The sequence below is a fragment of the Stegodyphus dumicola genome, chromosome 12 (assembly GCF_044657685.1).
Source record: "Stegodyphus dumicola isolate Sdum_Otavi_A_Nest chromosome 12, ASM4465768v1".
Lineage (NCBI taxonomy): Eukaryota > Metazoa > Arthropoda > Arachnida > Araneae > Eresidae > Stegodyphus > Stegodyphus dumicola.
In genome coordinates, this window is record NC_140779.1 from 73,976,031 (window position 1) to 74,000,058 (window position 24,028).

General features: G+C 33.5%; 1 protein-coding gene across 9 annotated transcripts in view; it reads right to left on the reverse strand.

Annotated features, from left to right (window-relative positions):
* Nucleotides 1–24,028, reverse strand: part of LOC118183057 (calpain-B-like) — a 207,537-nt gene that overhangs the window by 38,153 nt on the left and 145,356 nt on the right. For all 9 annotated transcript variants that reach the window (XM_085806582.1, XM_085806581.1, XM_085806579.1 and 6 more), the window contains 4 exons: nucleotides 22,854–23,029; nucleotides 16,750–16,913; nucleotides 13,724–13,941; nucleotides 3,540–3,582 (listed from right to left, as the gene is read on the reverse strand). In XM_085806582.1, the coding sequence (XP_085662708.1) occupies nucleotides 3,540–3,582; nucleotides 13,724–13,941; nucleotides 16,750–16,913; nucleotides 22,854–23,029 (601 nt within the window). The remainder of the gene's footprint in view (nucleotides 1–3,539; nucleotides 3,583–13,723; nucleotides 13,942–16,749; nucleotides 16,914–22,853; nucleotides 23,030–24,028) is intronic.

The following is a 24,028-nucleotide window of genomic DNA, read 5'->3' on the forward strand; positions in this document are numbered from 1 at the left end:
AAAATCAGTATTTGAAGAAAAACTACACCACTCTGTTTAAAACGACTCATGTTTGGTATTCAGCTCTGAATCAATAGTTGTTCAAGATTTCTCTGGGTTACCACTGATATCTAAATAACTTATGGATATTAATATTTATTCGTAACACGGTTCAACAGTTGTAAATATACTGAAATATTAGAGATAACATGAGCCCTAAAATACAGAAAAATGGTGTGAGATATTTTGTCATCAGTTTTCAGTGAATTCCCTCCAACATTGATCTACACTGAGAATGTAATTTAAAACAAGATGGATTTCATGATATTGACATTTCAGGCCACCTAATTCATTAACATACCAACAGTTTTTATCAGGATTAAAAATATAACAGCATAGCGTAGAAATATTCTCTGATCATAGCTGGCATCCAAGGAGAATTAAAGCCGTGGATCTCATCGTTGAAAAGAAATCACAAAGTGCTCCATTATGACGGCACAGATGTTGCATTAAGATTCTTAAATTAATCAAAAACAAGTTCTTCTGTGTTATCTTAAGTGCACGGAAGCACAGCTTTTCCATGTCTACAAAGGTTATAGCTTTAAACTAGATTTTTGTGATATGGCAGTTAATTTTCGTAGAGACAGACAAGTGGATCTTTGGACTTGGCTTAGCACTTGCTAAATCAAGGAAAATAAGTGAGAGCAGCAACAGGAAGAGGCCATTGGATAGATTATTTTTCCAAGCTATTTAAATGAAATCTTACTATCAATGATAGGCATGTTAATTCGCCACTATAATTCATCATATGCTCTTTCAGTATTAAGACGAACCACAGTAACATGAGCTCGCAAATAGCTGAGGGCAGGCTTTGCAGCAAATGGAAATGTAAATACGACAAGACTTCCACATATACACAAACTTTTACACACAAGAAAATGTGTTTCACCAGAGAATCATTCAAAACCACCACAGTTTACACCAGAGAATCAATCAAAATAGAATCTGGAAAATTACTTTAATTTTGCAATGTTATCATGTATCACGATTTCAAAAGAAAAATAAATTAGATTGAGTATTCTTGAAAGATGTAATTACTGAAAGAGAGAAATCAAATTTAGAAAATGGGTATTTTTTGACGATCATATTGAATTATATTTATCAATTGAAGAAACTCTTAAATCCTGACTGGCACTCAACCTATATCTTTTGCCTCTTTCTCATATCATATACTGATACAACTGAAGATTTTCTTTTACGTACGAGAATTCTTATTCATGCTTTTCGTAAAAATCAGAATGATGGTGAATGAATTGGATATGCCTGAAACTTTGTTGATAGTGGTATTTAATGCTAGAACTATATGCTTAGAAAGTGAATAACGTCCTACAAAAAACTAGTCCTAACTACGTTTCACATAAGGAAACCTATATAGCCTATCCCGCTCAGCCATCAAAAACTGATCTTGAGGCTATCTACTACCATTTTGCCACTTTAACCACTCATTCACTGATCGGTTTTTGAATAAATAAAGATGCCATTACCACACCTCGTGTGCATCAAATATTTGCACAAAGACCTCAGTACGGAGATATGTGCCTTATGTTTACTTCCAAGATCTTTAAAGAAGCTGAAAGAAGGACCTAAATCATATTGTCTTTGCTTTCTATTGAAATCATTAGACAAATAATTGATAATATGAAAATAAAAAGCCAAATAAAAATTAAAATAGAGGAGAAATTGTTTTCCATACGTATTCTTTTAGTTTCCCTTTTTCACTCTCACTGCTTGGCAGAACATTATTGTTTTAGCAAGAAATGAATAAAACAATAAGTGCAAAATATATAACAACGTCATATGAGGTGCAGTAGGCAAAATTTCATGTTTCAACATTTCAGAAAGTAGTTGCATATGAAATATATTTTTTTCTTAAGTTTTAAAGCAGGCACGTATTCTGGATCATCCCTGCGGTTGGTTACAAGTACCTGTACTTTTCAAACTCTTATCATCTTGCGAAATTTGTGAAAAATAATTTAAAATGTTTGGTTCAAATTTAGATTCCTACGTGTAGCAAGTGAAGTTGTACAAAATAAGACTTCAATTAAAGTAAGATAATGTTTATTGAGTTTGTATAGAATAACCAAACCTGAGCAAACGTATGTGAAAGCAATAAGAATCAGTTGCCTTAAATTGAACTCCCCTAATATGACATATCTAAGATATATTTTGGTAACCAACCTGAAATATTTCACAGTTTTATGAAAGAACTGCTGTTTAAGATCTACCTTTAAACTATGCAGAAATGGCGTGAAAATGATAGATTTATTACCTTAAAGTTGACATAAAATTATATCAGGAAAAGATTGAATTAAATACCACCCGTCTTTATCACCATATAATGATTCACAGCACAGTGTAATATTTGTTAAAATAAAATCGATTTTCTTTGACATTCAAAACATGTTTTAAGTCTAAAGCTGATGTTATGTCATTAAACATTTAATAAGTGTGTTTAATAAGTGTACATTTACTCTCTGTACCTAGTGAAGTTTAAATGACGCTATTTCAAATTTTGGTACTTTTGTAAGAGAGCTCACTGTATATTTCACATTTCTACAGATATATTTGGAAATATATTTCAGTTTTCATATCAAAAAAAAATTATGTAAGGATAGTAGCACTTTTTTGATGCTACTTGTCGAACAATCTTCTGTTCCGGGCTATCATTATAGAGAAAACATTCGACTGTGTCGGGAATATGCAAATTTTTGCCCATGATAACTAACAAATTTTGAATTCTGACAGCATTACTAAATACTATAAGTCTCAAATATGAAACTTTAAGAATTTTACATTTTTAACTTTTCTGAATATTTTAATGGAATATGAAGAAAATCTTGTCCTTCGGTAAATCATAAATAAAACAAAAATTATAATCTTAAAAAAATTAAGTATTTAAATTCCATTATCAGTATATATATAAGAGTAGAAAGTAGTACACGAACATTCTATATTAAGATGAGATAACGAGACTTACTATATTAAGATGATTTAGTCTGATAATTCTATTAATGAAATTCTGCTTTTAGTCTCAATTGTTTTCGTTTGACGAAATGCGCTAATTGTGTTAGCTGGATTCGAGTTTTATCACGCGTTTCCCTTGATAAATCCGCCTTAAACCTCGAGTTGAGCTAATTACCATTTATTGCAATTCTTTGAATATATTTTCTTTGTCTTTGAAATGTTTTTGATTATTTGCATGCATCATTTTAAAAGTTTTTGATTTAACTTTTATGTTTTTTCTTATCCCTTTTTGTTTTTGAAGTTTATATCGTTTTGTAATTTTTACATTAAGTTTTTACGCGATAACTTTTACTTTTTTAGTATTGTATTATTGTTTATACATGGTGTAACTAACTTTTTTACTCTGGAACTGCAGTATCAAATGTACTTTTAAGCAATAGCTTTTTAGAACTTTCCTCTTCTTTGCATATATATAGTTGATGGAAATATGGTATTTCAGCTTACTTTTTTATTATTTAGGAAATAAAACCACTTACTTCGTCATCCGGTTTAGTAATGCCAATATCTTCATCGTATTCCCTGTAAAAGAAGCATTTGATATAATATATGTTATTCAATGTAGTATTACCTAATAGATTACATACAGCTTCACAATAATGTATTATTACACAATAATTATTTTAAGTGGTATGAGTCCGCAAGAAGAGTCTTCTTTCCCTTAAAAACATGCAGCAATTATAATTTTTAACTAAAAGCGTAATTTTTGATAGAGTGATCCAGTTCACATAGCATAATTTCAGACCAAATATATCCTTCCAAGGTAAAGATGATTCTTTATGAAAAAGAACTTCTTTCACCAAAATAAAGTCGCTCTGCCAATGAATGCACTGTTTTAGAATCAACTGTAGAATAAGCGGATGAGTTCCAGTTATCGTTGTGGCTTCCAGATTAGCCAGGTTTTAAATCAGTCGAACAATCGTAGGCAAAGTGTTGGTATAAAAAGACACACTTATAAATCAAGTAGCATCTAAGCCTTCCACGTATGAACAAAGTCTATATTTCTGGAAAGGGCTATTTATCTGAAAGGGTTTACAGACAGATATTATAGATCAACGTTATAAATAATTAAACATAATGTTTCAGCAGTTTTGTGCATCATAGTGTATAACTGCGATTAATCAATTAATGACTCATCTGAATTATTTCTCTTTTTTAAGACGAATATCACATTATAATATATACAGTTTATATATATATATATATATATATGCACACACATTTAGGTTTTGAACTGCTTTTAACTTTGTATTTATTTACATTTATGTATGTTATAAATACGTTTAAACTGAATTGCCAACATATTAAAGACACCCGCTAATAATGCACATTTCGATGAGGCCCACCAGCGGCCTAACGGTTAAAGCCGCTGTACACTGGTAGTTCGGTCCGAGGTTCGAATCCCGCGAACGGGCTGGCTGCATGGGTGTTTTCGTGGTTTTCCCCATGTGTAACATTTATACGAGCCAGTTTCCCTTAGAAAGTCCTCCACGAAGGCATTCCTTCCCTTAGGCAGACAACCCTCAAGGCTTTGCCGTAATTAATTATATAACCTAACCATTTTCGATGTTGATCATAATCGATATTCTTCTGGCATAGATTCAATAAATTTCGATATCGCTGTTGAGGAATATTAGATCATGCTGATATAATGGCAGCTACTGCCGCCCAGCCATTATAGTGGCTAGTAACATAGTGATGGGCTCGGGTCCCAGTCCCGGAAAAGGCACGGTTGTAACTATTCGTCCCTTCATAAGAGGCAACAGTGGCCACCTGTTATTTGCTTCCATAATGAAATAGTCACCCTATATATAAACATTTTAGATAGTTTTTGTTTCTTTCAGAGAGATCCCATAAATTTTTCCAGTCTCTAATAAGCTTGTCATATATTATAGTACATGTCTTCTTTTTCGAATCTTGAATAAAAACCTTTTCGGTCCCAACCCCCAGGGAGGCTTCTTTCGCTAGAGCATCCACTCTCTCATTCCCATAATGACCAGTGTGAGCTTTGATCCAATGTAAATTCAAAATATGCTTCTTTCGTAGTTCTAAATATATGTATGCTTAATTTCATTAACAATATTATTCTTTTGAAAGAGGCGGGAGAGCGCCATAAAAGCAGATAAGGCATTTGAGTATAAATTAATGTAATACCCCACGGATAATTTCTTGATCCAGGATAAAGCCATTTTAATGGCCAACAATTCTGCTTGATAAACTGAATTTCTTGGTTTTAAAGTAAACGTTTTGTAATCAATTTCAATACCGTGGAGAAATACAACAAAGGCACAGTCGACGCTCTCCGCAAACAATGATACGTCTGTATAAATTTCAATTTCTCCAGCTGAAATATATTCTTTACCGTAGGATATACCGTAATATTCGCTAGGATGGCTTGAAGTCAGATCATGTTCTAAAAAAGCCTCTCTGGTAATTGCTTTATCTTCATACATTATTTTCTGTTTTATATTATATTTCAGATAAAATTTGTCATAAGTAATTTTAAATTATAGTGAGAGAAGCGGTATACCAGCCAGTAAGCACGCAACTTCTGTCGGGACTGTTCTAAATGATCTTGTAATTTCAAGTGTCCAGGCCCTCTGCAACGAGTCTAATTTCTGTCTTGTCTTGACCAGCTCCTCTGCTTGATCACCCCATGCGCCAATACCATAAAGAATTTTCGGTATAATAAAATTTTGGTAAATCAGCCCGTTTATTAGCACATCCTGAAAATAACTGCCCTTAATACCTGGAATTTCTTAGTTCATCTGCTACTCTTTAAATATCCGAATGCGCACGAGAAACGCTTTGACCATTAGTGTTTCTGACATGACAGAACCGAACCTTCTTGCACCATCAGATGTATTTTGTTGAAAAAAATCACTCAAACCTTCTTCTTACTCCTTTTCACACTAACATCAATGGATAAATATTCTTCTTAAGATAAGCGCACTTTATAAAAGCGATTCCTGGTTATTACGTCAATGACAGACTGGTCGATGTTAAAACAATGGACGTCTCTAATATTTTGGTTCCTCGGTGTAAGTACTATATATATATATACACAAGTATGTAGATACACTGCTGGTCATTAAAATTGCAACAAAATTAAGAAAAGCAAATACAAAAAAGATATTTATTGTGCGTATACAATATGGCATGAAAATAAAATCATCCAATTTGTAAGCTGTATTGGGGTTTACAGGGCTGCGAAATTAATAGAAACATCTGCCAGTCCTGGCAGCTAAAAAGGCCCTTACCCGGTTAGGCATGCAGTCGATCTGGGCTTTCATGAGAGAAACGGGCCAACTCATTCCATGCTGCTTCAAGTCGATACAACACTTTATTGACAGTGTTAGCTGAAGAGGGGTGACGGGCTACTCTCTCAGCAATCCATGACCAGATGTTTTTAATGGGTGACAGATATAGAGACCGTGCAGGCTAGGGCAGAAATCGAATACCCTGTGCATCGAGGAAGCTTAGAACAAGACGTGCGACATGTGGTCTTGCATTATCTTGTTGAAAGATGGCGTTTGGCAGGTCTCGAAATAGGATACAACCACTGGACGTAAAATGTCAGAAATGTACCGATTCTGCGTTCAAATTACCGTCGATCTGAGCTAGAGATGTGCGCGTCGTTTACCCAATGGCTGCCCAAACCATCACACCAGGTGCAGGGCCCTTATACCAATATCGAATGCAAGCAGGCGACGCGCGGTCTGCTTGGAGCCTCCAGACACGCATACGGACATCAGAATACTTCATACGGAGGAACCGGGATCGTCGATCGGCGATATCATGGAACCATACACCACACTCTTGATAAGCAACGATCCTGCCTCTATCGAACTCTCACACTTGCTGATGAACATTTCTTATTCGAGGCATAACACGGTATTCTGAGCAAACTCCGATCTTAAAAGCACTTTCCGATTGAGAAACCCACTATATAACTTTTCTTTTATGCAGTGCTTCATTTCTCCCTCCTGCGTCGTCTAAATGCTTAAAATACTAATCATTTGCATATCCCGACCTCTTCTTCCTTTCATGTGATTTTGACGTTTGAATATATATATATATATATAAAACAAAGATTTAAGCAGACAATTTAATCGCAATAAATTGCCTAAAATTTGCGCAAAAAATACAAAGTAATAAAATAATTTATTTTCTAATAGATTATTTAAAATATTATCTCCTTTTACAAAGACAGAATTGTATTGAAATGAAGTAACTGATCATTAGCATATTGACAAACTAAATCTTGAAAATATTTAAAATGTAAACATCAAAAATGAATCTTGAATAAATTTAAAATAGAAAATTTAAAAAGGCATAATTAAAAGAGAAAAGGTAATCAATAAAGCAAGTAATTATCGTCATTGACCGGAAATTAGTTGACCTTTCAAGAGGAACAAACCAACCTCCGATCAATTAACAATAATTAATAAATGCCAAGGTGTTTCTTCTTTTTGCCAAGTAAGAATTATGACAAAAAAGCTTTTTAGTAAGATGAGTTTATGTTAAATAAGTTAAGTGAGATGAATTGAAGTAAAAACGCTGTTTGGAATTCAGTAAGAAATTGGCTGTTTTAAAATCAATCTTAAAATCGTGATATATTTTTGTAAGAGTGAGTTACATTTTCTTAATTGAGAAAAATGCCCCCCCCCGCCGACACCTTCGTGTTTGATCATATTAACTCAATGTAAACTTTGTAAAAATAATGAACACAATTAAGCAAAATATTTTTCGACTACAACACTTTTGGAACATACGCAGATCTTCCAATACTAATCCAAAGATTTGTCTTTAAATCAATTAAACTATGATATTAGTTTGTTTTTTTAAAGAAATGTTTACCATTACTTTCAATGAATCCTTATGAAACGCTATTAAAACACCTTAACTATTAAGTGGCAGCTCTACCCGACGAGACGGCTCCTCACCTAAGCTGTCCTGTAAGACAACGTATTAAATGGTAATATCTGATTAACTAATAAAAACAATTCAGGCTGGAAAAAGACGAGAAATGCATGCAGACGTTTCAGGAAGATTCCATACACATGCTTTCTGTAAAATAGTTGGCAGAGGAACTGGTTAAAAATTAACAGATGAAATAGAAATACGTTAAAAATTTTAGAAAAATTCAATTTTTGTTTGTCATCTAGTTTTAAAGAAATGATCCTTGCATTTATCGTTTGCTTGGAACTGTGATCCGCAGAATTCTAGATTTCCATATTGTTCCTTTAAGGATGCCATAACTTAAAATCAGTACTCAAAATAATTTTTAATATTATGTGGGTCACAAAATTAAAAACTACCATATTACTTCGAATTTAAGGTGCAATTTTTATTTAAATTTTTAAGACGTAAACGTGAGTGAGGCTGAAATTCAAAGAGAATATATTGACATCTCATTTTAGTTGATTTCCTACTCCCCAACAATAAGACCAATCGAATTATTAAAACAACATTTTTAAATGTTCCGTTACTAATGATTTAAATGACAATGATGCAACAAATATGAGAGTTCACGCCCTATAAAAGCGAAGACCTCAAAAGTGATAACACACAAAAATGGATGATTCTCAATAATTGTGTTCATATTAGTTCCTATTTAAGTAAATGAAAATGCTTCTTATTTTTCAGTACCTTTTATAAAATCATTTTATTTTTATTATTTACCCAATTTACAAATTTTCAAATCCTAGTGCTTCTTAAATTCAAAGTAAGACTGTAAACAACATTTTTTTAAAATTGTTCTCTTTAATGTAGTGTGAAACAAAAAGTACATAAGTTTTTTTAAATAAAATTATAATAAATAGTAATTTTAATTTTCTACATAACACTTCCCAATATTCATGTAAATTCTTCAACTTTTTACTTAATTTGAGAAAATAAGGGTTCTATAACAATAAAAACAATAAAAATATTATAGTTCATGGATCCTCTAAGGTGATAAAATAGTTTTATGGATTCCTGAGTTAACAAATTTGAAGACCATTCATTTAGAATTGGTTTCATGCCAAAACAAGGTTAACTTTTTTTTTTAATGGCCGGGCGCTTTACTTGTAAGCCTTGCGCAACTACAAGGGCCGAAAGTGGTGGCCATTTCATTATAAAAACAAAGAATAGGTAGCCATAGTTGCCTCCGATAAAGGGACAGACAGTTGCAACCATGCTTTCTCCAGGATTCGAACCCGGGCCCATTACTATAATAGTCAGGGTCACTAACCATTATACCGGAGGGGCGCAACAAGACAACATAAAGGCAATAAATTAAACATAAAAAAATGAACTGTTATTCAAATAAAGGATGCATATTAAAGTCAGCCGTGCTTAAAATTACAAAAAAGAAGAAACTATTAAGAGACTGACAAAAGACTGAGAAATAAGTCTCTATAACCATAAAATTCAAACAATGGCAAAAACGTCGTTATTAGAAGCAATTTATAAAACATCTGTATGTCAATCAATAGTTCGAAGACCAGTACTCACAAAATTTTATTAAATTTCAATAACATACAAAGAATAAAATTTTGTTTCTCTAAGATGAGGAAGACTGAGCTTATCTCCTTCGAAAACTAGAATTCTTCCATAACACACCAACGCCAGTATAATGTTGATTTATTGCCTAATTTTCTATATAAATTTTCTAATGTCGCACAAATTTATGAGTACAGTTAATAAGCATCGCTGAAAATTTTCACTTCATTCTATGTTTCGAAGAGAATAAAACATTTTCTGGAAAACTAAAAATTTCTGAAAAACTGATATTTATCTTCATAGTTTTAAAATGCTCCTTTATTATTCTGTAAGGAAAATTTTAAAATCGGATGCGACTTGACATATATACCATACGTTCATTTTCTACATTCATTGCTATACATACATTTATTTTCTAGACTAAAGACAAATGATCCATAGGTCTGAAAACATTTCATTTTAACCACTCTATTCTGATGTGTTTACAAATATTGCATATTACCCCAAATAAAATTATCATAAATTAGTAAAATACAATAAAATAATAAATTGAATTTTAGACAAGAAACTTATGATAACATCTAATATATATATATATATTAACTTTCAAAAACTAATGCTTTGGTGCAAAGTACTTTCGGCTGTTAGAAATGCAACACGTATCAGGACTTGTATTACCCCTTATCTGCTTGGCGAACATGACGTATCCTGACTAGACAGTAAGTTTGACAACAAACTATATCCTATGGAGTGTAGAAGAGACGACAAGATGAGAAGGGTTTAATTACCCTTTACTTTCCACGATATTACAAGCGCTCCTGCACTTTGGGATACAAAGACCAACCACTTGTGGTCTGAACGCAAAAATATAAGAACTACTAGCGAGCTAAATTTAAAATAAGAGTTAACTTTGAATACTTTACACAAATGACAAACACTAAGACTGGCCTTTTAAATTATTAAGTATGTAGTACGCAAACTGCGGAAAACTACGCTACGTCTTTAGCTTTCAAGAGAACTAAAACCTCTGGCCTTAAAGGCGGACAGCAACTGATTGCAAGCTCGCGTGAAGTAAAGTGGCAAGAAGGTTTACTCTCTCCCCGTCTAACTTTGCTCTTGGCAAAATGCCACAACTTAAATACTTAAGCGTTAGCAAGTACAGTTTGCGTAAACATATTCACGCGTTTATTCTGGCCGGAAGTGGAAAATAAGAGAGGACAAACCAGTTTTAAAAATGAAATAAACGTTAATAAAACTTAAGATCCTTACACACTGTACTTTCAAAGTAAATTTTCGACAGAACCTAATACTGTACTTTCAAAGTAAATTTTCTAGAGAAGCTTATGTGATCAAGCATACAGACGGAATAAATAAGCACATATGATTTTGCGCAAGGAGTATGTAAGAAATGCGAATTCAAGATCGATATCTTCAAATCATAATAACGGGATGCCATACAATAAACCTGCTAACACAAATAAAACAAACTGTGGAAAGTCAAAGCTTACATTACGGCAGTAATTGAAGAATCGATGAATGTGAGCAACAGCAGTGTACTATGCTACAACCCCGTTGATTTGTTTCTCCCTGATAAGAAGATGAAATGGACAGAATCTCTCCCTCCCATATGAATGCAGCTGCTCAGTTGGCGCAACGCAGCGGCATCGCAGCTGCACAGGGAGGGTGTGGTTAGCATCTTTCACGAACGACGGATTGGACAGTGAATAAAGAACTACGAGTTATTGAATTTTTCATCTTCCAATTTCCATTTAAAATGTGGTTTTGGCAAACTGCTAACTAAAGGATATAAGGAAAGCACTTCTGCACATTTAGAAATTTTATCACTTATTTTTCCACTTGGTTATATTTGCAATTGCTAAATAAAAATCAGGTTTAATTTTATTTAGTAATGTGTTATAAAATTGTTTCTTATTTATAAAATTCCTTCACATTTCAATTTAGAATTTTTAATTTTTTCGAAATGACTGGTTGGTTAAGCGACTAAGACAAACACATGCAAGAGACTACATGTAAGAACAGATACTTTCGTGGAGGTTTTCCTAAGGAAAACTGGTTTGTATTTAAGTTACACATGGGGGAAAACCCCAAAATTCGCATACAGACAGTCTGTCCGATAGAACTTGGGTTCCTTGTCTTATCCACTTTGCTTATTGTGAGGTTCCTTCCATTCTCACTAGGATGGACTGTTGAAATTCGGAAGAAAATGCGGGAAAGGTTCATTCTGAAGTAGTATGATTTGAAAAACTGTCTTTCCGAGTCTAGGTTTTTTTTTTTTTTTTTTTTTTTTTTTTTTTGTAATAAGAAATCTTCTGCGCTTTTTGACGGTAATGAAGAAGATTTAATCGTATCTTTTATGAATTCGATTGATCGAGGATACAGTTTTATTTTGAAACAGAAGACTGAAATAGATAACTATTTTTCCTTTCCTAGGCACTCAATATCTGCGATAAATTTCATTTTACTAGTACTACTATTTACAGCAAGCCTTTTTCTATTTGCTTACTTCATCATTCAAAATTATGTCACCCTATTAAACAAAAAATGGCTTCTTTTATTCTTACTCATATCATGCTCTGAAGATTTGTTCTTCAAATTTTTTTCTTTCGTAGAAACGCAAATATTTGAAATCGGCTGACAGAGACAGAAGTTTTCTCTCACATTCATTATTAAAGTTTATAATTTTATCCTTTTGCCATCACTGATGACATTACACCATTAACACTTAAGTTTTGTAGGCTTAATGTTTTACTATAACTTGAGAATTCTTATTAATCTTTCGGGCATTACCATTTTCCTCATAAGCATCACATATTGCATAGGTAAATGTTTCAGATATACAGGAAATAAATTAAAATTTGTTGTTCGCTTTAATAAGAAATAAAGCTCATAAACTTATAAAACGTCACGAGCATAAACTATCGTTTAATGGTTTAATCTTTAAATAATAGAAATGCAAACAAATAAAGCGAGAACCAAGTTAGTTCATGAAAAGCAATATAGAATTATGCCAGCATATTGAAAGAAACTAAGTCATGCAGTCAGCTGTGCTTATTAATCAGAATGAATATTGCAGAAAATTCCAGAGATACTGATAGTTAGCTTTAGTAATAAATGATACTAAAACGCTCTATGTGAAAATAATGGCAGATGTGAAAGCTGTTCACTTTTAGAACTTCCAGAATATTGGAAGTTTGTTTTAAAACATGCAAAATTAGACCATGTTTAGAATTTTATTTAAAAAGAAAAGGCGTTTTGCATTCATGCATCAATTTTACACTCATCTTTTTCATCAATGGCAAATATATTTCTTAATGAGTGGCGCATAATATAACAGTATAATACTGACCAACAGCTAGATTAAAAATTATAATATTTTCTAATCTGTTACGACAATTGTAACTGGTGTACTATTTTTGTGACACTTCTTACGTAGCGGTTACTGTTAGTCACCTTTTATATTAAATACAGAATAACGAAAAGAAGCGAGATTCTCTCATATTAAAATCTCATTCCATTCATCCCCGAAGAAATAAATAAATACAGAAACAGATAAATTTGTAAGACTCCACTTTACAAGTCATAAGAACTCTTAGAAATGCCCACATGCTAATTTACTCAACAGAAAAAAAAAAAAAAAAAATCAAGAAAGCGAGGAGGCACAAAAAACTCTTCTACGCGTAATCGACGTCAATCGTAATCATGCAGATGAAAGAAAGGAACACAAATTCACAAACAGGTTTTCTTTGACCAGCGGAAGAAAGCAAAAACAAAAGCAGGCGGAGAAAAGAAATAGATTTAAAGATTTCTCTCCAAGGTCTAGGGAAAGGAAAGAAAAACACAAAGGCAAACAGTTTGAAATTGAAATTATACATAAAACAAAGAACAAAAAACATAACCTTACTGTGCAACAAAATGCTTGCGATAGCCGCCTTTCCAAGCCATACTGCTTCATATGAAAGGAAGTGTAAATTGAAAGAGTTCTGATTCAAATGGCTCCGGGGATGAATGTGTCTGAGGCAAAAATGACACGAGACCTTGGAATTTTACGCAATGCGCAGGATGGCCACTTAGTTTATATATCTCTTCTCAAAGAGATAAAAATGAAACTTCGGGGCAGGAGAGGGAAAAAAAGTTTTTAAGCTACAGAAGTACTTACGTCATGACGTTCTTTTTTTCCGCGAAGACCCTGAGAATGAAATCTCCTTCTTCTCCAGAATCGAATGTGGAGGGAATGATGCAGTAGGTCCCCGGTGGAAGCTTGAATCGGCAACTGACTTCTCGTAAATTGATGAATGTGTTCGACCTCGCAACGGATGCATTGTATTGGAAAAACTGTTTCGGCAGAGGCTTAGGCAACTTTTCAGGATTTTTAAGCTGTGGAGAGAGATAGAGAATCATTTGTGTTAATGACTGTTTTTTTATTTTCCATCTTAGGGTGTAAGCAGCACACATTTATTTGAAGTTTTTATGCAAATCTTTGTGACTTGTTAGAAAGATTATCATTTTTTTAAATTTATTACACAGTACTTTGTGATGTCTATCTGTTATGGTATAAACTTTATCAGCATTGTAAGGAGGACTGATTTGGAAATTTTCTAGCGGCCAAAACACTGAAGAATGCTATGGGCAGCGTTTGTTTCGAGGCCCACTTTGCTGTTACAAAGGAAAAAGAGGACAATGTAGAATCATAGGATAATTTTGAGGCTGATAAAAATCTTCTGATAAAAATGAAGGCTGATAAAAATGAAGCCCGAACTTTACATGGCTATGCAGAAAACGTTACAAGAATTTACAAGTTATAAACATTGAACCTAACATTTAAAATATAAACTTGTACATATAATACTCGTTAGAGGAATGTTCTTAACCATAGTGTCAACTTGAGTTATTCTGGAAAGACAGAAATTCAGTCATTTTACATGAGAAGACATGGTCCTCGTGTATTTAATTTTCGCAGACTGCAATTTCGAAAAACATCGTTCCTTTACTAGCTATCTCCGGATTTAGGATTCCTTTACTAGCTGTCCACAAGCTCCGGATTTAGAGCTCCGGATTTTAGGCAGTTTTAAAATCGTCCTGTAGCTCCTTGCTATGTTTTTTCTTTTACAAAAACAAAGAAAAGCAACAAAAACCTAGACTTTTAATGAATCATTAATTAAAAATTTTATATCTTATTAATGAAGTGATTTTTATTACAAATAGCCTAAACATAATGGCTTTAGTATTAGCTAGAGGTAAGTGTGTTAGTCTTAATTTCCTTTCAGCAAATTAAAATGTTCTTCTTCCACAAGGTCCAAATTAAAATGCTTTGTTGAATTTAAAAGTTACTGAAAGCAGCTTTGATTCAAATAAGAGTGTTTTACTCCTAAAAGATGATTAGAAACTTCTGATTTATTCTCATAACTTTTAGTTTATGCTCTCAATTCAGGAAGTGGACTCGTCTACATGAATGACAATGTCCAAAGAATTTTCAAACTGGTATTTTTTGCACAACTTCAAAGCCTTTATTTAACCCTAGAAAATGCTGGCCTTGCTTAAAACTGGTCAAACATTTGGAACACAGAATTTAGAAAACAAGCTTCTAAAACTTTCGTGCACAGCCTTGATTGCGAAATGATGTAGTGATATCATTTAGGTAATAAAACCGGGATACATAAAAATCCTATTAGAATTTTATAAGACAAGAAAAAATTTGAACAAGAAACAGTTGCATATTATCTTTCGTAAAAATCACTCATTGGATAAGTATATTAAAACTGTGTATAATTCCATGATCATTGATCACTTGGAATTCAAAAAATAGTATTTGGGTCTCTATCATAAAACAATTAGAGAATTTGGAATCGATAACTGCGCAGATTGATATTCCCGTGTTCGAAAACATGGTCGCCAGGTATCCCAATTTTCTTGAGTATTATCAGGCAATTTAAAATCGAAACGTTCACTTCATATATAAATGCCTTTTATAATTTGAAGACAAAGTTCATGCCAGTTAAAGTTGAGCTAGAAAATAAGCATCTCAAAAAACTGAATAATCCTATTATAAAATTTTTTGTTTAAATTTTTGTACATTTTAATTTTTTCCTCGCTTTTATCAATAAATCATTAAAATGCTGACACAATTCAAATAAAAAGTGCAATTAATTAAAACGTCTAATATCTTAATTAGCAAGAAAGACACATTTCAGAACCGCTCAACCATTTCTACCAAGAGTAAATTTCTAGGAAATATAAAATGGAGACACACAAAAAATAAAAGTAATCAAACAGTTTTCGCATCATTATAAAGGATCTATGCAAACTATTCATTATGGATAGGCTCCCTGGCTAAAAATGAACGGGCTGACCCCTTAAATATTTAAGGCTAAGGCTCCGTTTTTGCTCATGATAAAAAAATAAAATTTTCTTCAGTTATGGCATTAGTGTAGCAGACATTTAATAATTAACGTTCTTGTGTTCAAATGTGAATAATAATTTTCCTAACATGTATATTAGATTACCGGTTACATAATGATTTTTAAAATACCAGGTTTCCTGTGCACTATCTGCTAAATTCTTGCTCATTTTTCAGAATTAAAATCTAATTAACAGGCAAGAAAATACTTGCAAAACTCTATTGATCACTGGGAGAATAAAATCAAATAAATGTCTACAGGTAAGGAAAATTACTTCTGTTTCTCTAATTCATGTTTAAAATGTAAAGCTTAATTTGAAAGAAAATATAATGTATTTTCTCTCTTTACTACCACTCTCACACCCACTCACGAGACGAGAACTGTTAAAAACATGGTTCTTTCTAAATTCTTTTTAGAACAAGGTTCTTTTCTAAATTATCGAACTATATGTACAAGTATCCAAACTATTATACCGAATATGAACTTAATCAATTTTAAATTAGATAGCTTTTATCATGATGCTTCAATTCGCTATTACTTCCTATAATACCTTTGAGGAAAATACGCAACTTTTCAAAGAATATCCAAACCGATCCCTAATGACGGAATTCTTGCTCCCCCAAACAAGTCAAGGAAAGTTAAAAATATTACTAGTTTCCACCAGAATTGTGGAAAATTCGTTAGTATGTTCGCCTGAAGTTATTCAATGAAAATTTTATTAACATAAATGTTTACACCGTTGTTAAATAATACTTACGTGATTTAAAAAAAAAGAAATGTGCATTACCGAATAGACGGCGAATCCGATCGTTAAACATTCTTGACCCATCTGCCTCTTGCAGCGACGGTTCTTTTGCATGAGAGCAATGATGACTGTGCATAGGTCATCATCGTCGTCTTCATCGACATCCTCCAGGACGATACGGAACTGAGGATTCATCCAGAATGTCTCTGCGTTGCAAAATCAATCAATCACAGAAGAACAATCACAGAAGAAATTTTGAAGTAAAACTAATTGGTTAATTTCGTAAAAAATACGCATAGAAATATCTAGCTCAGAATTCGCGGAGATTAACTTATGTACAAAGTTTTGAAAGATGACATATCAGTAGCATAAAACATCATTTGCAGCTAAAGAATTTCATCCTTTCATTCAGGGGCGCTTAGTCTGACTAGTCTAAGCTATTAGACGGCCCGAGTTTCCGATAGCCCCATCCGCCCAAGATGTCTTTACATTAACACTTATCCGCTCCCATTTCAACTAGTTCCCATTTCAACTCCCAACTTTCTTTGCACAGCTGATCGCTGATTTCGGTAGTTTACTTCACAAAAATGCAGTTGTCAGCATCTGCTACACCCATTAAATTTATTCAATAATTTGAAATTCTACCCGGAATTCTTTTTATGAAGTGTTTTGATAGTGACAAAAATTGTCATAAGTACCAATAATTAAAGATAATATCTTTAAATTAATAAAAAAACGAAAGTAATTAAAATAAAGTTTAATCTACGAGATTTCCTTCTTCAATTAATTCTAATCTTAGCAGAAGAGTTACTCGAAATAAAAAAAAAAAATATTATTAACATAATACTATGAAGCTTCTTCTGTAAATAGTTCCTTTCAGGAAGAAAAAACAATTTCTAAAACTACAAGTGACTGCTGATAATCAAATGAATCCTCTTCGCAACAAAATTTTAAAACGTTCTATTTCTGTAATTTTATTTCTTCATAATTCTACTTTGAGTTCAAAAATCAAGCGAAATGATCTTTTCACTGCGTCATTTATTATAAATCAGTGGCGGCTCCTAATAAGCACTGTGGAACTGCAGCACCGCCTATTTCCTCTTATTATTATTTTTAATATTTAATATAGTGTGCCTTTAGTCTTTAATTCTTTCTTTATACTTTTGCAATACATAATCCTTAAGTTTAATGTCAGTAGTCATCCCCCACTTTGTGAGAAAGGTACAAAAGTCTTAGGAACTGCGCGCTTCACAGTTCCAGCAACGTGGTGTTTGGCTGTTCTGCGCATGCGCACAAACACGCGAGCCGAGCAGAGAGAATAGCACTGTCGCTCTTGCAGTGCCGAAATTCTGGCATGTTGTTGGAAACGGGATTTCTTTTTACTCCACGCGTGTGGTATTCCACTACAAGGTGGAACCTCATCATACGGACCATAAACAGAGTTTATGAAAATTTGACACCTTTAAAAAATTGCCTTACTGAAATTCAATCAACATCAAATGCAAAACAACAACAACAAATGAAACAATTGTTCCTATTGCAAAAGCAACAGGAATTTTAAAATTTCTAAATGGTGATAATTTCAAGTTTTGGTTAGAGCTTTTTTATCAGATGCCTCATGTTGAAATAATATACAACTAAATGCAATCCAGAGAAATTAGTGTTTAAAGTTAACGAATATATAACAAATTTCAAAACTGCTATTTTAGAATTAAGAAACTCAGAGTACTGTGAGAATTTTTGAAAGACACTGTTGGCAGAAGCTAAGGAAATATGTGACTTTATAACTATGTATTGATATAATGCACAGATATTCTTCCACTAAACACTTAGCAGCTGCTAAATTGTTTAACAAGAAATGCTTCGCTAGTTTTAGGAATGAACATTCTACAGAAATAGTACTGATCACTGAAGCATATCCAATGATTGACCAAAAAAAAAAAAAAAAAAAAAAAAAAAAAAGCTTGAAACTAAGCTAAAAGTATTCTCTTGTAGGTCTGATATCTATGAATACTTCAAATTAATTGAGCTACTGAAATTTATCATCGAAAATAATCTAGATGTTTTTAGTGAAATTATGAAACTGATAAAAATTCTCTTGAGAGTTCCCATGACTACATCAGAGGCCGAACGCTGCTTTTCAACACTGAAAAGAATGAAAACTTTTCTAAGAAGTGCTAGGAATTCGGAAAGACTAAATGCGTTTGCATGGCTTTCAATAAAGAAAAATTTCCTCAGTTGTCATCCAGAGATCAAGGAGAAAATTATTGATCTTTTCGCGCAAATTAAAACAAGAAGAATGGATTTCATTTTTAAATGAATAGACAAATATTGGATTGTAACAATGTTGGTTAAAGTAATTAAGAAATGTTTAATATTTTTCTTGTAAGATTTCATGAAGTTTCAAAATAAATTTTCTTTTTATAAATGTTTGTTTCCTTTTAGACCATTTTAAAACAAAGGTTAATTTTTTTTTGGAACAGCACCCCATTAATTTTAGGCACGAGCCGCCATTGTTATAAATTTTAATATATCCGAATATTTGATAATGAGTTAACAACTAAGATTAGAATGCAGTTAATCAACGTTGTTTTTTAACAACTACATACTAAATAAGCTAAGGCAGATGTTTCTATTCATAATCCTGAGGCAAACCTGATGATGTCACGAGTAACACACGTGATTTAACGACAGATATTCATGTTACCCTGCACGAGAATCGTTTTCCTTACCTTTTGACGCAGACAGTTATGTAATACGAGAAAGAATCGACGGAGATTAAAATAGGTTTTCCAATTTAACTCAAGACAAATGCTCATTGCTTGTTTAATAGCACAGTTTCGCATGATTTGATAAAATACATAATAAATTAGCGGAAAATTATTTGCATTAAATAAAAGTGATATGCGTATGTAAAATACATTGATGTATATGGATTTTTGTAAGTATTGAATACGTATCAGAGATTATTCGTATATTTTAAAATGGCAATTTATGTTGGAACTACGAGTATAATACAATTTAAATTTAATTAAGATTTTCAATACAATTGATAAATAAATCGCAATGTTGTTGAAATATGTTCCTTTAAACTTTATATTGTGCAGGTATTAAAAGACTTCTGAAGCTTAGAACATGGGAGATTTCATTGGATTTCACCAGGAATCAAGTCAAGTCTTCATATTACTGATCTGATATACTGACTAGTACATGACAAGGGCGTGCTGAAGAAAACAAGGCCTTTGATTTTTTATTTCTTCCCTAGGGCAGTAACTTCATCGTGACGTGAATTTCCATAATTATTTTCTGGAATTTTAGGAAATTTTCTAAAATGTAGTGAATTTTAGTGAATATCATCTTTTTCCCCCTTGGGCGAATGTCGAATGAATCCATGAGTTTCGGATAACATTGCATCACTATATATCTCGCATCAGGTTGCTAATTATTGCCACAACTTAAGCAGTATTTGTATATAATTTCATATGCAAGCATATACAGGGTGTCTCGTAAATGTTGCGCCAAAGTTCTAGGGAAGATAGGACACATATAAGGATTAAGAACTGCATAGGAAGCCACGCCCTGAAATGTCAGGGGTAAGTGGTAGCACAGCTAGAAGATGGGAAAGGAAACAAGAGCGTGATTAATTTGAAATATTTATTGGGCATGAGTTTGAATGGTGCACGACAGCTTGAATATTGCAACAGATGCTCGATTTGCACCGTCAGACGCCAAACATGCCTGACACAGACGGACAATTGATTGCCAGGCATGTTCAAACACACCGGAAGTTTCTTTGATTGTAGCAGCTGCGCAGGCGAGTCTTGCCACGAGATCCATTTTAGACACAACAGGATCGTGATATACAACACTTTTGATGGCTCCCCATAAAAATAAATCTAGGCTCGATAAATCCGGTGAGTGTGGGGGCCAGGGAACCGGTTCACCACGCCCAATCCGTCGATTCGGAAATGATCTATTCAAATGACTACGAACATCCGGTCCAAAATGGGCAGTCGCTCCATCATGTTGAAACCACATGTTGTGCCTCACATTTGCTGAACATCGTCAAGCAAGCCAGGAAGAACCTGCTCCAGAAAGATCAGATAATTCGCGGCATTCAACCTGGATGGTAAAAGGTAAGGCCCGAATAAGCAGTCGCCAATCAAACTCTCTCCCCACACATACATTAACTTTGAAGCGTTGTTGTGTCGCGTGGTGCCGCATACCATGGGGGTTTTCTTGGATACACAAATGCTGATTGTGGTGATTGAATACGCCATCCCTACTGAATGTGTCCTCATCCGTGAACAACACATAAGCTGAGGAATTAACATCACGGGTACTTTCTTGCAGAAACCAATGTGCGAAATGTACGCGTTCAAGATGATCGTCGGGGAGCAGTAACGGACGGTAACTGGGGGTAGTAATGGGGGGAAGTAGTAACGGACGTCCCTTTGGAGACGGAAGGCGTGGAAGGACTGTGCGTTAATGACACATTAGACACTGGTACGAGACATTCTTAATTAACAATGGCACGTATGCTGGTCATACGCACGTATGAATTACTCTCCACCGTATCCAACACACTTTCTTTCCTAACGACCGAGCGAATTGATGGTGGCTTGCCCTCACTTGTCCTGCCACTTTTTAATGAACCATAGTCGCACAAATTTTGATGCAGACGTACAAACAAGCTGTGGTATGGTTGATGTCTGTCGCGGAAGTGTTTTCGATAAATGCGTGCAGCGGCTCGTCCATTACCCTCAGCTATTCATACAATAAGTGCGTGCCTGCAAGCTCTCCGTTCGTATAGTCTTCTATGCTGTTCGTATGGTGCCCATCGCTCGAATGAGCAATCCTCACTTTCCACTAGCACTCTCCTGTACAGCCGCCCCTGGCGGCGTACAATGACGTTTCTGGGCAATTCTTAGTCCTTATGATGTGCCCTAGCTTCCTCAGAAGTTTGTCGCAACATTTACGGACACCCTGTATATACATAAAGAAATTTAGAACTGTTTGTTTTGTAAAAACCAAAAATATGAAATTAAAACAAATAAATTAAAAATATCATATAAATATAGAATTAAGCAAGCATATATTTCATCAATAAGTGCATGTGTTAAATTAACTAATACCTTGTATACATATTCATACAAATTTTGAATTTATGGTAAATATCGTCTAGTCTGTCAACTCGGTCTCTCCTTTCTGAGATGGTATCTTATTCTACTTGGTTGCGTGCCATAGGGAAAATCCAAATTAGTGACTTACAATACAGTATAACTTATATAACATTCAGTTAAATACTGATCGTGATCTTGTAGCGGTATTAAATACGTTTTTAGAATTTAACTGCTTTATAAATAACAAAAATTTTTATTAAAAACATATGATGTAATTTTTTTTTTTAGTTATATGATAGTTATTTGTGTTATTGCGTTGTTTTTGATATATATATATATATACACGAAATGATATAAAATGAATGATTTGAGCTTGGCGGTGGCGTAATAGATCAGTAGCGAGGAAACTTGGCAAGGCTAACATGTCCGGATTCAAGATAACTTTATTATTGAGGAAAAGCAAGTCGGGAATTTGGTTCACATACGGACGAGCGTCTTATGCGCTCTACATTTTTTGTTAGATCAGCACATATTCCTTGAACAAAAAAGGTAGCAGCAAAGCTTCTGGTTAGGAGGAAAGCTTAAGCGAAAGTGACGCATCAGTTCATAGAAAGAAAGAAGGGAATCAGTTTTTAGTTATGGTTGACAATTCGGTGATTGGTCAAGAGGCATCTGCATTAACGGTTAGGTAAGTTCGCATGATTAATTTGAATGAAGCAGTTTAGACTTAAGCGCTATTTTTAGGACAGATAGATGAAGTTCCCAAATGAAATAGAAAATAAGAGGTTATAGTGAATTAAATTTAGAAGTTTGTTTTCATATGTTTTATCTTTCATATATATATATATATATATATCTTCATTCTTTCTTGATTTGTTAATGTAAAATGTTAAGCGAAATTGTTAACGTAAATCCCAAGCGACAAAGATTTCACGAATTTTCATTTTAGTTCAGGCGCTGCTGGCATAGAAGATCGGAAAAAATATTAGATCCGTTATATCCGTTAGAAATGAAGCATCTCACCTATAAAATTCCTGCATCCGCCTGCTGTACAGTTCTTGACCCATGATCCCTCGTACATGCTCATCTCCCACTTTTTCTTCGAATGCTTTGTGAGTGGCTCGTCATCCAAGGAATCCGGATTCAAGTTGCAAATCTCCACTCGGTGGAAATTATCCATGAAGTCTTTAAATGAGATCCTACAGAATAAGGAGAGTTATTGATTATATTACCCCAAGCTGTAAGGTTTTACTGTATAGCTAACAGCTTTTTTAATGTTCTACACGTTCTGACATCAGAAATGTGTGAATAAAACGTTATATATAACAGCACCTGAAAAAATGCGAAACAAAAATTAAGTAATTAAGTTGGGAGTAGTACAGACCTAAATACTCAAAATCTCTCATTCGAGTCGTCAATTGTATCATCTCCTAATCTGCAAAAAGAAATTTAATCTCCTAAGAGAATAAATTTGTTTAAATTAAAATATTTATAAGAAGAAGAGTTAGAAACATCTTAATCAAAGCCAGGTTTTGAAATACGATCTTTAGATCTCTTTGTTGTATTACCAGCTGCTCAACAATTTATTTAAGAAAAATTATTTACGAAATGGTTTTTGCTTGGAAGAACTGAACTGATTTCAGTCATATTGAAATGTCACACATTCTTTTTTCAGGTAATATAGAACAAATTAAGTTTTTCTTTGTCCGCAACCCACTCAACTGGCGGCCTTGCTCGCTAGTCTGTACTGCAAGTATTACAATCTGTGCGTGGGCTGTCTGTTTGTTTGCTTGCTTGTTTGTGACATCATCTCCTCAGAAACGGCGGGGAGTTGAGTTTCGAGAGAACTACCCCTGAATTCCAAAATTTCGTAGGAAACCATTTCGACAATTCTCATCTTAGTACGATTTTAATCATCTGAGATATTAATTAAAAACTCTGAAAACGCTCGTTTTAGCACCCATTTTTACGAGTAACAAAAGTCTCACACACTGGAGACAAAAATCTGATTTACTTCGAAAAGTGTTGCCACTGCTCGCTTTCAAACCGTAGAATTTGTTAATAAAAAAAAAAAAATTGTAAGTTTTACAAAAAATGAAATAAAAATAGCATTGTACAACATTAAATATATTATTGTTATATGCAGACATACTCTGACGTTGAAGAAAGCACGAGATTGTATGTGACGTCATTGTTTG